Source organism: Balaenoptera ricei, chromosome 7, assembly GCF_028023285.1.
Source record: "Balaenoptera ricei isolate mBalRic1 chromosome 7, mBalRic1.hap2, whole genome shotgun sequence".
Taxonomy (NCBI): Eukaryota; Metazoa; Chordata; class Mammalia; order Artiodactyla; family Balaenopteridae; genus Balaenoptera; species Balaenoptera ricei.
Window position 1 is genome coordinate 75,947,318 of NC_082645.1, and position 15,707 is coordinate 75,963,024.

The window sequence follows — 15,707 nt, forward strand, 5'->3', positions numbered from 1 at the left end:
TTTTTTCCTTTTTAGAATTTTTACTGCAAGGAAATTGAGTCAAGGGAAGTGAAACAGTTCAAAAGTGTGAGAACTCCTCGTTGAAGTATTTTGTTCTCATGATACTCATTTATATGTCATTTAAAAATTTTTATCCCCAAAATAAAACACATGAAAATCGTGATGCATTTCTAGCTCAATTATTTAAATTGTTTTTGAAATTAACTTTTGACTTTCTTGTCATTCTTTCTTATCATCCTTGGCAAATTACCTGTGTTTCTTTCCATTAAAAAAAAAATTGTTTGTTTTTTTTTTTTTTTAGTGGTCTCTTACTTGTGATTCTTGTGGTGAACACAGAGTTTGACTGTTTTCAATTTGTTTGCTAACTAGTTCTATTGTTTACTTTTTTTTTTTTCTATTTGAGAAATAAATTCATAACATCTGGAAGTCTCAAAAACCCATTATAAATCCAAAGCCTTCCTATGCTGGAAAGAGTGACCTTTCTTTTTTCAGAGTGATGAAATACTGGGAATAATTAATTTATTAAAAATTACATGAGTTCTAAAGGATACAAAGGAAATAGATTACTTCACATGCATTCTGTTGGATTAAGTGTTTCATATTGTAAATCATGACACTTGACATTTATTCATTGCATATTCTATGAAAGGCACTATGGTAGTTACTATTGGGTATAAAATGATGATTAAACCTGAATCTTGCTTTCAGTAGCTTTCAGTCTAGCAAGAAAGATAAAACACTATAAATTAAAAGAAACTAAGAGCCATGGGAAAGCTAAGGAAGATTAGAGGAGGAGGAGAATTATCTCAACAGGGAGGATCAGAGAGATTTCCTAAATTAGGTGATGTTTGGGTTGGGTGTTAAAAATTGAGTAGGACTCGAGCATATGGAGTTGAGGAAGGCTCGTTTCAGACAGGAAGGCAGCATAAGGAAAGGCATGGGTACATATAAATATGTTAGGAATTGGAAAAAGGGAGCCATTCGATTCTCATTAGTCAGAGGTTTTGACCCAATCACTTCATGAAACGTATCTAATATCTGTGAAATGATGAAGGGTAGAGGCAGACTCTTCGTATGGGTCCTGCAAATTTTAAGAAATTCTTATATTATTAACCACTTAACTTTTCCCCCACACTTTCATTTATTTACTTTTCAATGTCTAAAATCTCAAGGGGTACAGCATCATGTGGATTCTGTGTCCAGTGGCCTTCGCAGGAAGATTGCTTCCGAATTTGGCACAAACCATGCCACTGTTTCCATGAGCACAAGTGGACTGACTTTTCCCCTCATTTTTTTGGTTTTGTCTGGTTTGCCCCCAGGAGTCACTGTGTTCTTTGCTTTGTATACAAAAGAACATTTCTTGCCAAAATAGAATTCAGTTTCATTTCAGGCATTAGCATCTTCAGTTTTGAGAAAAGCTGTGCTGTACTCCCTCTTGTTCTGGAGATCCCACTTAAGCCAGCAAAAATGGCCTTGGACCACAACCTTCCAGACAGATCTGCATTTTAGAAATTCTATTCCCAGCAGGCGTCCACACGTCCCAAGATGGAAGAAAGGGAATGCCTAATATTTCAACTACTTCATTCCAATCCAGTCATTCTTTTTTTACATTTATGACCTATTACCTATGATCTACACGGGACTGTGTTTGCTGCTGTGCATGAGTTTTAAAAGGGGATGGGAATAAAAAATAAGAATAGCTTATAGGCAGGAATAAAATAAATATATAAATGAGCATAAATATAAAGCAAAGTTACAAAAATGGACATTGTCACATGAAAGCTAAGACTCCCGAGGGCAACACTCACATCCTTTGGAACAAAAGGAGCCTATTTACCATAGCTTCCTTCCACCAAGAATCTAATATTGGGATTATTCCATATACCAATAACATGCCTAAATATAAAGCTTCTTTAAACATGATTTAATGTATAGACAAAAATGCAGTCTTCAGACAATCAAGCAGAATATTTGTTACATGAGCAGTAATGCTGACCTGAATAGGGGTTAGTTGTACAGAGTAACAGTCATAATAAGTTACACCTGGAAAGGCCATGTTTACCTCCATTTATTTGGTGAGAGAGAAGCAGGTGGCTCTAAATTTCTTTGTCCTAAAGAATTATTTGGATTAAGGGACCCTAAATATGGCCCCATTGGAATATCTGAATATAAAAATATTGAGAGGAATTAAAATCACTCTCCATTTGAAGCATGTAAATCCAATAAATTTGGCTTTGGCCTATCTCATGCTTCTATCAGAAGATCGTAATTTGGGCTTTCTTTTTATCTTCAGACAGAATTGGCTTCATTTGAAAAGCTATTGCAGCTGTGTTGGATACTGCTGAAAATTCCTAAGTATGACTCAGATGACGAATTATATTTGATAGAGAGTCTGGTGGGATTTGCAGAGTGGAGCTTCAATCCTGAGAATGATTAAGTTAACTGAAGACCCAACAGGGAACTTCTGAACTCCTACAAGATGTTACTCCCAGACTCTGTGTCACCTTTGTGACAAAATTTATAAAGTAATCACACTGTTCTGGAATGAGTCAGTATGTTAGGTAATGAGATAGATTCCAATTTTCTGTGAATTTTCAAATATAATTACAATAATTATGATGGCAAATAAATATCATTGAAACATAAGTATATAAAGACTTCATTCCAGGAGGACATAATCATAATACTTCATAAACGTTCACAATTCAAACATGTACATTAAAGCAGTTTCCAGGGGACTTCCCTGGTGGCATAGTGGTTAAGAATCCACCTGCCAGTGAGGGGGACACGGGTTCCATCCCTGGTCTGGTCCCTGGTTCTGTCCCAGGTGCCACATCCCGCGAAGCAACTAAGCCCGTGCTCCACCACTACTGAGCCTGCGCTCTACAGACCGTGAGCCACAACTACTGAAGATCGCGTGCCTAGAGCCCGTGCTCCACAACAAGAGAAGCCACTGCAACCAGGAGCCCCTGCTCACCGCAACTAGAGAAAGCCCACGCACAGCAACGAAGATCCAACGCAGCCAAAAATAAATAAATTAATTAATTATTTTTTTAAAGCAGTTTCCAGGAAATTTTACTTGCTCAAATTTTAGTCAACCTTTAAAAGTATATGTGAATATATTAAAAATATATTTGCATATATATATATATATAAGCATATACACAGACACACATACAGACACACAAACACAGATGTGAATTCTCTTGCGTGCCCTGAGATTGAACTCCATCATTCAGTATAAATTAATGAGGATTTACTCAAAACTTCTTAAATTACAGCAACACTGGAAATTAAATGATGAGCCGAAATCAGAATATTTCTTTTTAAAGATTAATGATGAGCCGAAATCAGAATATTTCTTTTTAAATTGGTCATTAACTCTACCACTGTATTCTTTCTCCATCTTTTTACAATCCTTCATTAGAAAAAAAAAAAATGTATTCACCCAATTCCTAAATTGCATAAAAATATTGTTACCACATCAGTGACTAACCCAAGTGGAAAACATGGTGAAAAAAATTTGGAAAGCGTGCTATTTAATTCCAATTCCGATGAGTAATTTTGAGGTCATGCAACCTCATTGAACTTTCTGTTCAATCTTGGGGTAATTTTCAGCTGAAAAATACCGGGAGAGAAATGCAGAACCTCAGGCTTAACAGCAAACGATATAAAAAATAGATAAGAATAGAGGTACTTAGTGTTTCCAAAATGAGTACGTGTAGCACACTTCATTTTACTAAACATCAAGGAAATGTGAGTCCTGTCCAAAAGTAAAATTTCTAGGTTAAAGAGAAGTGGTTATCAATATAGTTCTATAGGAACAAAAATAAGGAGACAATTAACTCTACTTCAGGGAATAAGAGGAAATTACAGGGTCTTGAAGAACTGATCGTAGTAATCATTCAGAAATTTGCCTGTCATGTCCCACTACCAATCTCACTGCCTCAATCTTAGATATACCTGTGGTTAGAAGTGCCCCAGTCATTCAATACAACATGACATTTGCAACCACATTTTGGCTCTACTACACACATATTGGTATTTGTTTACATTATTTTAAAGGAAACACATCTCTCCAAACATGTTTTCACCACATAAAGTAAGTGAACTGACCCACCTCTCTAGGAATAGCAAAGAAAATTTGCATTGTATTTTACAATTGTAAGTTATCCTATTTTAGGCTGCAATTCTGCTATGGATTCAGTATATTTTTAAGTGAATCTTACCACAGATACATTTCAAATGGTTTTACAGTGATTTGAAAGCATATAGAAAATGTCCATTAAAAAATGCACCTCCTTTGCTTAAAGAAGAAAGTTATATATGAAGCAGTACGAGAAAGAGAGAGAGACGGAGAAAGAGAGGGAGAGACTTCTCTTCCATGTGTTTTTCATGATGGAGATAATTGATTTTCTTATCGCTATTGCTGTGTCGCTTAATGCTGACATTCACTGGCCTACTGAGTTCATCACAGCTGTGCTTATGCATCTCTCCCAAGCTCCATTTTCCACTGAACTGGAAAAGATTTGAATTTTTGTTTGATAATCTGCCACACCCTTGCTTTGCCTCATCTTTTTAGTCACCCTCTTTGTTAAAGGAGAACCAGATTAATCAGTGCTTTAGTTGGTGCAGGTGTTTAGATTTGTGTTAAAACTCTAAATGTGATCCAGAGAGCAAAATGACATGTCTGTGTGAACTGGTTAATATCAGGGAAGTCAGGGATGTATAGAAACCAATGTGTGTCTAGAGTACTACGAGGACATCAGCCCTTGGACTGCATAGTAGAATTCAACACTGTGTGTATTTTGTCCAGTCGTGACACCAGCTGAGATCCACATCCATCTAGACACTGTATTAGAAAACATTTTGACATGAAAAGGATAATAAGATCTGGGACATAGAATACAAAGGATCCTGGTGCAGGACCTCCAGATATGCTTGAGGTAGTGAAGAATGCCAAATCAGAAAATCTGGAGTATGAGATTTATCTCTGGATCGCTCATGGATACCTTAAAACACAACAATTATTTTTTTGTGCAAAATATCAGCTAACTTTTTAAAAATGAGTACATCAATCATGAATTTTTCTCATGGGTATAAAACTTTTATTTGAATAGATAACCAAATTAAGAATTTTAGGACAAACCAAAAATACAATAGAAATTGTATATGTAATACCTGAAATAAAGTATAAAAAGCATTATTTTAAAAATAATGTATCTAATTTTCCACATTGGAAAACAATTCTAATGAAGAAATTTAATCAATTTCAACTTTTATTGATCATGTACCTAAGATAAGGTAATGAATACAGATACATAAATTTTTTTATGCAAGTGTCAGAGACACCAGGAGAAAAATGAATCATGTTTCTGAATTGGTTTGAACACAAGGGGATTTTTTTTTAATATAAAGCAAAGATGATTGAAAGACAGAAAAATGTATATAACAGTCTTTTCCCCCAACCTCTCCACTATGATCCAGTAGCAAAGCTTATTTTCATGACTGTTCAATTGTTACTTTTTTTCCCTAAGTAGTGTATCTCTGGTCTAAAATCAGAAGATGTACAAGAGATTGGTCCAACTAGTTTTCTTTTCCTGTCACCAGGTGATGTCATCTACATTTGGACGTCTTTGTGCTTTTAGTAACTGGGCCTGTAGGGAGGCAAGTGTACAACTGTCCTCTCTTATAGAATAGATGTACACCTACGATTATACAAATAACATGTAAATTGAGTAAAACATTGTGTAACATGAATTGGGAGAAAGAGAAAGAAGATGAAAACAGTTTTAATGGAGGAAAGTCTTGAACTGGGTATTAGAGAAGTGACTTCCATGAATTGGTGTGAGATGGGGAGAATTTTATGTGCACATACATGCATGGAGATGGGCATGGCTAAGTTGACATGGAAAAAATAAAATAAATGCAGATGACCTTGATTAGAATTGAATAGCTCATGTAGAATAGAGAGATGAATGAAGGAACTATGGACTGATGATTAGGGTATAAAGAAATATCTTGATTAATAGAAATAACTTGGTACTGTGGACAAGCACATTTTTCTTGCAAAGATTTATCAAAGACCTATAAATAGTATTTGCCCCTCTTTAAAATATGACCCAGAAATTACTCCCCCTATCCAGAAATACATTGAAAAACTATGTTAATGTGGCCTGGAAATTATACATACAAAAGTCTAAGTTGAGAAATATTTATACTAATATTTATACCAATCCAGATAAAATGAGAAGTTTTGGTACTCTTCTGATATTTCATGTGATAAGCTCTTTCTCTTTCTGTTTCTTACAAAGTCAAGACATGAAGGGCTAAATTTTCCTCTAGAAAAATCCGTTTCAGCTTTTACAAGCAGTATAAAATTTGCACTCACAAGGAATTACTCTTTGGCTGGCTAAAGAAATTTGTGAAAAATAGAAACAGCTATAGATTAGCATCTAACTTTTAAGGTGCCATTCAAACATATCTTAGATACTTAGTCTTTTGACATTTGCCTGAAACTGAATTTCCAGGACCCAGAGTGGGTGGATGAATGAAAGGGACACACAGAGGCTTTTCTTCCAGTTAATCTTTTCCAGTTCCCTATTTAAATTGAGTTAGGGTGGATCCTGGCAAAATCCCAATATAAAAGTCTTCTAGGAAGATCAGGTTGGCAAATTAGTCATGCCCAAGAAAAGGGCATGAAGAAATTTCTCAAAATGATGCAGTTGTTAATAAGGGGAAATAAAAAAATACCCACATCTAAGCCTTTTATTAAAACTCAAGGTAGAGCCTTTTGATATATATTCTTAAGTTGTGCAAAGACACGTATGACTAAAATATGAAACAAACTTATACATACACAGATAGACACAAGCTCCAGATGTGCAATTTCTCCTAAGTTGTGGGTTGTGTCTTCCATAAGGGAAAAAGACATATTAATCATTTCTTTTACTGCTCAGGGGATGGGTGCTGCTCTCATATTTCAGAAAGGGGCTGGAGAGCGAGGGAAGCCAAACTTTTTCCTATTTAAGGCCAAAGCACAGGAATCTCAGTGGCTGAGTTTTATGACGGGCCCGGTGCTGAAGGGCAGGGAACAACTGATGGTGCTACTCTGAGCTGCTTTGCTTTTCTCCTTTTTGCACAAAGAGTCTCATGTCCGATATTTAGACATGGTGAGCTTTGTGCAAAAGGGGACCTGGTTACTTTTCGCTCTGCTTCATCCCACTGTTATTCTGGCACAACAGGAAGGTGAGTAGGTACCGATTTCAAGCAACTTTATGGGGTTTTTGCCTTTACTTCTCTTTACAAATCAGTATAAAGGGGAAACCAGTCTCCTAAAAGCTAATTTCCTCTGTCAGCTCCCAGCTGTGAAACGTAGAACTGACCAGGGTGGTGCTTTTTACATTTGCTTAAAGAGAATACTGTCCGTTTTGTATTTTAAAGTTCTCTGGTTGTTGAAGATAAAGATGTTCTCGTACTAACTTGTTTTCACGTTAACGGTACTGGAAACTTTTTTAAATGGCTTTTAAAAGTTCCCCTCCTGGATTGTTAACATCGTGGAATGCTTCCCTAAGCAGTCTGGAAGTTGTTGGTCTCTTGTAATACCTTTATGCTCTCCTTTGTATGCTGGATTCTTTGTCAGGATAGAACATTAAGCATTGTTTACCCAGTAAGATAATACATCTTAAAAATAGCATGCATTAAGGATAGTCTAAAGGAAAACACTACACATTATTAGAACCATTGAAACATAGTTCTGTAAAATGGCAACAAGGTAATACCTGCAACGTTCTTTAAACGGGTTCAAACTGTAAAAGAGTTTCATTGTTCCTGTTTGTATTCAGTTTCAAGCATTTACATGGTTGATTAATACGTATCTTCTAGTAATTTATGGTTAAGGCTCTAGTGTTTTCTGCATGTTCTACATTTTAACTGCATTTACATTGACAAAGAGAGTATTTATGAAAATATTTTCAACAGGAATGTTTGACTTTTCTGCAAACAAGGTAAAGATATTAGTACTCTTTGACTTCAAAAAGTTGATTTGTTCTATTTTCTAATAAGTGTAAATGATGGTTCTCATGTTCTAATTTCCTCAAAACCATGTTTGGTTCATTATCTTACTGTGTGAAAATATTTCTTTTAATTCATATGTTTCTCAGAGTCATTAAAATACCAGACATATTGGAATTAAACCTTTCATAGAATTAAGTCTTTAAATGCTAAATTTGAAGATACTAGAAGAAATCATTACACATTCATTTCTATGTGCACATAGTAAAAAAATGCTTACATTTAAACCTATAGTTTTTGCAAACATGGTGTCTGAAAACAGTTTTTCATTTTTAATGTCAAATATCTTTAATGTCCTATAGGTTGTATATGTAAGGAGGGGGGAAACACCCAACGATCTTTCTTCAGTTATATTCAGCCCATGGCCACAAATGAAAAGAAACATCCATATTCCTTGTTCCCTTCATTTCCTCTCCTCCTTTTTCCTCTCCTCCCTTCCTTTCTCCACCTTCTTATCTCTCCACCCCTTTTGACTCCTTTGGACCTCTTCCCCCTTGTCATTCCTTCACTTGTCACCCCATCCCCTTCCTAGGCAAGACCATCTCTCTTCATCTCTCCTCCTCCTTCCCCCCTTCCTCTATCACCTCCTCCCTCATCCCCTAGTGCCCTCCCTGTGGCTCCATCTCTTTTCTTTCTTCCCTCCTCTTGCCTCCTCCCCCTTTCCTTCCCTTGAATTCTCAGTCCTCTTTCCTCTGTTCCTCTCCTCTTCCCCTCCCCATTCTATTCTCCCAGAAGATGCCACAACCCCTAGTCCTTGGCTAAAATACCAAATGACTTCTACCACACCTCCACCTCAATCAAGACTTTTACCTTTTTAAAAATCCTTAAATTCTGCTAATTTCTGGGGAAAAAAATCACAAAGTTCTCATTTATTGGAAAGACTACAAACCTTTAATGTTTAGTTCAAAAGAGTGACAAAATATTTGTGGTTGCCTAGTGGTTACAATCTTTTATAATCATTATGGCTGTTTTTCTTCTCAATCCCACTTTAGAGGGGAAAAAAGTGTTTGATACCTACAGGATCTTTATATCACATAAGTTCTTTTTATTTTCCCTTTTCCCTTTAGCTGCAGAATATAATAAAAAACCATGAAATTTTGCTGATCCATTTGTATGCTTTTATGCTCAAAAAAGTTGTAAAGGATTTTGTTCAGTTTACTGCTTTTGTTTCTCATGAAAAAAGATGTTTAAGTTTTTTTTGAGATAGTAACATCTTATGTTCCCTGGAGGTTTTACAAAACAAGACCAAAAAAATGCTGGTAGATTAGCTTGGGGGAGGTTACAGGAGGTGGTTGAATATACAGCACATTGAGAATAGTCATATATAGTTCTGGGGTATGGGTTTCTTATAAATGCCCTGAGAATCCCAGAAACAGAACAGCTCCAATAAGCACTAACTTCTAGTCTACTCACACGAATATTCTAGAGCATAAAACATGTCCTCACAAAGAATTTTGGTCTTATTACAAATCTGTGGAAGTTCTATCTAATTCATGTATTTTCTTCTACCAATGGAGAAATATGTTCTATTTTATATTTCCTGTAGTTTATAAACATGCCAGATCTTAAGCACAAAGACTTGCCACCTAGTGGCTGACAGACAGTTACCATTTGCATAACCAGTGCCAACATAGATGTTACACAGCTGGATTCCGTACTTTATAATGAGATTTCAAAATATCACATGTGTGAATTTTAAGTATTAAACACTACTTTCCTAAGAAAACAGGTATATTACTGATAAAATATTGTCAAACACACATACTCAAACACAAACACATGGTAGCAATATTCAAAGACTTTTAGGAAATGGGCTTGAATGTTATGGCCACTTTCAAAATTCCATATATAACTATTCCACATATAATATATAACTATTTTTGTGAATATGTCAAGTTTCTGATTTTTTGGACTATTTGACATATTTTAGTTACTGCTTATTAAATAGATAAAAGGATAAAAAGTTATTACTAAGTAATATTTCTTCATTAGGGCAGGGAGATAAACTTAATTTTAATTCAAAGTGTTCTAATGTTTGAGCTTATATTTAGTTACTCGGCTAATTCCACTGTGATAATGAACTCTGGGCATTTAATTGTTTTAGAATTAAAGTCCACTGTAAATGGACTCAGAGAAATCAGTTCCTTATCACAGGTTATGAGAGTCTATTTTCTTTTACACTAATTTCCGTTATGCTTTAAGAGGGGATTTGTAACTGATCAAGCACACTTTGAACTGCTAAATCTACTTTTAAATAGGAGGTTCATCTAAAATTTAAGCAGAAATTATCTTCAGCTCTGTAAAAATATAAATTCCAAGAAAATAAAGTATTGGTACAAAATTTTGTGTTTTTCATTAATGATACCTTGCATTTCCTCCCCACCTCTAGAGTATTCAACATCAGATGATCTAAAGGCCTCTAAGTAAATAGATATTCTGATTAAATTCTGAAATTAAACATCTCTGTATTGTAAGAGAAAAGAACAAAGCCACTGGAACAATTCTGGGAAAGAAAGACTGTGGTTATGTGCTTCTAACTAATTCAGATTCTTGGGTTGATGTCTTATCTACAGGCTCATTATAAAAAATCAAGAAGCATTGGATATGAGTTTTCTAGGAGTAGAGTTGAGACTAAAAGCCCTCACAAAAGTCTCTGTTCCACACCTACAGAGTTGCATGCCAGAACTTGAGTAGTCACTCAGGGAGAAGAGTGCCATCTACTGAAACCCCATGGTTTCCATTGTGGAGGACTGGTGCAGAGTTCCAAAGATTATGTAGCTCAGTTCTTTCATTTTGTAACATCAGATGATCTCACCACCTTGAAGTGATTAAAGTGGATTGCTTAAGAGTTAAAGTTTTAAAGATGAAAGATGTTATTATTGCCTTTGCTGGACATGAAGAACATTTGTAAAGTTTCCAGGTCTACAATAACTTTCTGGAAACGTCTCAGTGGGCTGTTTCTCGTAAAACAGTTTTTCCTAGAAAAAAGTGTAGTGCTGTTGTTTTCTACATTCAAAAGAAAAAAATAAAATAAAATAGAAAAGAGAGGGGTGGTATGATGTAAAAAAATCTAGAGTTTTCAAAAGGGAAACTTGGCCTGTTTCATGTCAAGATGACAACGGAAAAAATAAGATAGCAATTCTTACACAAATCATTTGTTAACTGCAGTTTGGGGAGTTACATTAAACACTAGAATTTCTGTCTGTGCCTAATGAAAACACAGCAGAAATGGATTCCTTTCAGATTAACTAATAAAACCCTTGTATTTTCCATGACTGAGGTCAAGAACTGCCATTTAAAATGTAATCTTAGTGAACAAAACGAAAAGTTCAAAGAAGAGGACAAAAATTAAAGTGCCCCAAAGATGTAAACCTTGAACATAAAGGATTCAGAACCTATTAAAAATTAAATTTGCTTTGAAAAGTCACATTAAGAAATTACTGCTTCAGTAAAATGGCATTTATTTTTCCAAAACTTTGTTTTCTATAGTATTTGGTGCGGAGGATAGCAAACAGGGACTGTGTTTCTCAAGTTAATTAAAATCAGAGAAATGCTCTGGAGCTGCCTGGTGTGTTCATAAATGTCCAAGTTCAGAAGGGAAGCTTTTAATGAAGTTAGAAGTTCATTAATATGAATCATTTAGTAACTGTATTTTCTGAAAATCAATCTTAGACATCCTAAATAGGATGTCTAAAAACAAAATCCTATGTTTTTTGGCACTGGATACATAGGCCTTATCTGTTTATTGTTGTTGCTGCTGATAGGCTCCTGCTTCTCTGTATCTAGTAAAATGTATGCTGAGTTCCCAGTCCCGGTTAATCCTGTTGGTGGTCTGGATGTCATTAGGGTGGTCTTGGAGATTAAACTCTTTTTCATAAGGTCAGGAGAAAATAAACAACAGAATTCAACTCCAGATATTATCTTCTCTTTTTGAGGCCAGATTGAAAAGATATTCTGCAGAAAAATGTTATTCCTTAAAAAAAACAAAAAACAAAAAATAAACCCTGTCTTTTTAGATTCTGATTTTAAGCTTGCAGGATTTAGAAACCATAATGGGACAGAGCTTTGAAGTTAACTTCTTTAATCCTACCCTGCCCTTGAAACTGCAGAAAGGGAATAGAATGTAGTAGTTAAAGAGTATGGAATTTAGAGACAGCTTTCCTAGGTTCAAATATTAGCTTTACCTCTTACCATAGAAAACCTTGGGAAAATCACTTCATGTCTCTGTATCTCAGATTTCCCACCTGTAAAATGAGGATTATGACAACACCCACCTCACAGGGCCTGTGGGAAGATTAAGTAAAATAGATATGCGAAGCGCTCAGAACAGGGCCTGCAACATAAGAGATACAGATACAAACTCTGCCTAGTATTAGTTTTACTAACACTGGAAAATAAAATTACTGTAAGGAAGAAATTAAAGTACTTAATGACTTAGTGATAAGGAAGGTAAGAATAACATTTTGGTTATCAGGCATAAAACTTAAAGATGTTTGCCAACTGTAATTATACAAGTAGAATATATTTTCCTCAGTATTCCTATAATTGATCACTAATCAGATTATATTATAATGTAATTGCTGATTGTTAGGTATATGATACTTTTAATTCTAATTCTCTAATATTTTTATTTTTCACAGGGAAAAATATTAACCACCTTAAAGGAAATTTCTAATTGGAGACATAAAAATCATATAACTATAAAGAATAAAACAAGGAAACATCTAGAAATGATGATTCATAAAATTTCTTGGTTTGGGGTTTTTTTTTTTGTTTGTAGGGGACAAGAATAAGAAGAATCTACCTTGTCCATGCAAAACATTTTAAAATTGAAATTATCTACTTAGGTCTACAGATATTTCCTTCAGTCCTTTTTGTTAATTCATCTAACATACTTTAACATACTCTGATTAATAATAAGCAGCCAAAACATATTTATTAAAAATGTATGTTCTTCAAACATAAGTATCATTTAAAAGCCAAACATATTTCAGTTGGAAGCTATATGAATTCCTTTTGCTCACACTTACAAAATATTCAACTTTCTACCGTAACAGGAAAATAATGTTACGATAATTTGCATATCACATCTGTTATTTTTAGATTTTCAGATGAAAGAAAACCTTCTCTCTGAAGAGGATTCAATCAGAAGAGAAGAGAAAAGAATTAAACTTGTCACTCAAGCTAAATCAACAATTTGATTGGATGCTTTAGGGCATATTATTTTTACTCCAAAAATGGAATTAAGACAAACATAACTTGCATTATTTTTTAGTCACTACAGTAAAAGTCTATCAAATCAGCATAAATTAACATTTGAAGAATGGAAACCAAAACAACAAAAAGGAAAGCTTTTAAGAACATCTGAAAATATTAAATTATGTTACTTGGTTTTATTTTTCTCTAAAGTTCCAAAACAGAGAGCTAGAAAATAAAAGAGTCAAAGAGTGGATTATGTCATACACTAGCTTCATTTTGTTTTATAACTTAGATGATGATTTAGTCTAATGCATTGTTTGAGTGAACACAGAGAAATTTATTTCAGGACAGTTCTTTGTACATGTCACTAAGTGACATGAGAGGTGGGGTTTAAAATTAATTACGCATTGGAACAGGGAGACTTAGTTTAAGCAATAACAATAAAGGAAGTAATTGGGAAATCTATTACTTGTCCAGCAGTAAAAATGAGATTATTTACCTCTTCTTTAACATATTTACAAAAGTATGCATCTTATTTTTTTTCATCAAAGCTGCTCTGAATTTAGATATCTAAGAAAAGAAGGGAATAATATGAGATGACTACTGTTTCTGAATTCCGTTTTCTATTTTATTTCTAAACGCTGCAAGTGGCTAACTAGAGCGTTTTATTCCTCTTGAAAACAAAACATTTTTTTTCCTTGACTCTGCCATGATTTTCTCATATATAACTAGGCTATGGTCCTAAAACTGAGGACCGTGAGACATCTGTGTAATAGGTTTAGCTTCTGAGAGAACATGTTGCCAACCATATTTTGTCATGCACAAAACACAAAGTTAGAGGCAACTACATACAATTCTCCATTCTTTCAGCAAGGGTGACTGAGGTAGAACTGCAGAGAAAAGTCTGACTTTCAGCTACAAGTTTCTACAGGAACTGACTTTTCAGGAGAGCCAGATTTCTTTCAAATGAATGTGAGATAAGTTACGGCAATAAGCAAAAGTGCATTAATTCTTATTTTTCAAGCATTCCACCTTTCTTCTTTTATTTAGAACATCACCTTTAAAAAAAAGAGAAGTACACCAAAATAACTCAACCTTTATATTGAGACCTCTATGTTTTAAAAAGCATAACACACATGGCTTCTAATAAAATTTGGAAAGAAAAGGCTAAATAATTTTCATTTATGTAACACTGAGTTTAACTCCAATTCTAAAAAATTCATTTACAACTTTAATGTCAATACTATGCTCATTTGTTTAAAAGTTTGCAGAGTGAATGTAAAATACCGTATCTCTAGGTTGTGATAGTACCTTCAATGAGACACAAATATAGGAGGATGAATACACAAGGGAAAATGTTGTATGTTAATTTTAAAGCAGAATAAGAACATAGGAAGAGAAGATATTTAAAATACAACATGCTTGACCCTAGTTTTAACTGTTATCTTCATTTGTCTTTAATATGTCATCAGTATCCAACAGCTAATTTTTATAAAACAGGTCCTATGTCAAATATAGAAAGATATTCTTGACCCAAAGACAAAGAGCTAAAAAAAGTATTAGTATAAACTGGTCGTATCTTTTTCTTTTTTTTCTCAGCTTTATTGAAGTATAAATGACAAATGAAATTGTATATATTTAAGGTGTACAACATGATGAGCTGATATATATACACATTGTGAAATGATTACCACAATCAAATTAATTAATACATCCACATAGTTACGTGTGTGTGCGTGTGTGTGTGTGTGTGTGTGTGTGGTGAAAACACTTAAAATCTACTCTCTTAGCAAATTTCAAACATATATTGGCCTATGGTCAATATTCTGTATAGTAGTGATATCTTCAAGGAAGCTGAGAAGCCTGATATCCACATTATTAATGGGAAAAAATCTTGAGCTAAAACTAATCTGTTGGGACACTTCATATAATGTTAATTTAGAGAAATTTTTTTAAAAATAATTCATCTTAAGAAAAGGGAGCCAGTGTAAAGTTTGAAGAGTGTATGTCATGCAATTTTATTAAACAACCTTCCATCTCATCAAAATTTTCAGGCCTTTTCTGAAAACCAGTGAACTTAGTTCCTAAATATGTCAGTTCTGCTTAGAGAACAAATTTAATGCCTAGATCCTTTAAATTACTTCTGTTCATAATAATATGAAAAAGATTGCACTTCTCTTAAGCATATCTTTCAAAACACCATTTAAACAGGCCTACTTCATTCACATGAGGTAAGCATTTTGGCATTCAGCTTTTATGCTCACAAAGTATAGAGGAATGCTCCTTTAAAAGCTTAGACAATATTTCTTTCCAATGTTCTCATCTGTTTCAAACATGGAGGAGGAACTAAAAGAACTTTTTAAAATAAGCAGATTCTTTCTTGCTTACTTAAATTTGCAGTTAAACAACCATACTTTCTTCTATTAGCTGTAAAC

At 34.2% G+C, this 15,707-nt stretch overlaps 1 protein-coding gene and 1 pseudogene across 1 annotated transcript in view; one reads left to right on the forward strand and one right to left on the reverse strand.

Annotated features, from left to right (window-relative positions):
• Nucleotides 1-1,159: 1,159 nt before the first annotated feature.
• Nucleotides 1,160-2,056, reverse strand: LOC132368792 (large ribosomal subunit protein eL33-like; annotated as a pseudogene).
• A 4,994-nt stretch (nt 2,057-7,050) lies between these two features.
• COL3A1 (collagen type III alpha 1 chain) overlaps nt 7,051-15,707 on the forward strand; it is a 38,508-nt gene continuing 29,851 nt past the window's right edge. The window contains exon 1 of the mRNA XM_059928321.1: nt 7,051-7,248. Coding sequence (XP_059784304.1) covers nt 7,170-7,248 — 79 coding nt within the window. The 5' untranslated portion in view covers nt 7,051-7,169. The remainder of the gene's footprint in view (nt 7,249-15,707) is intronic.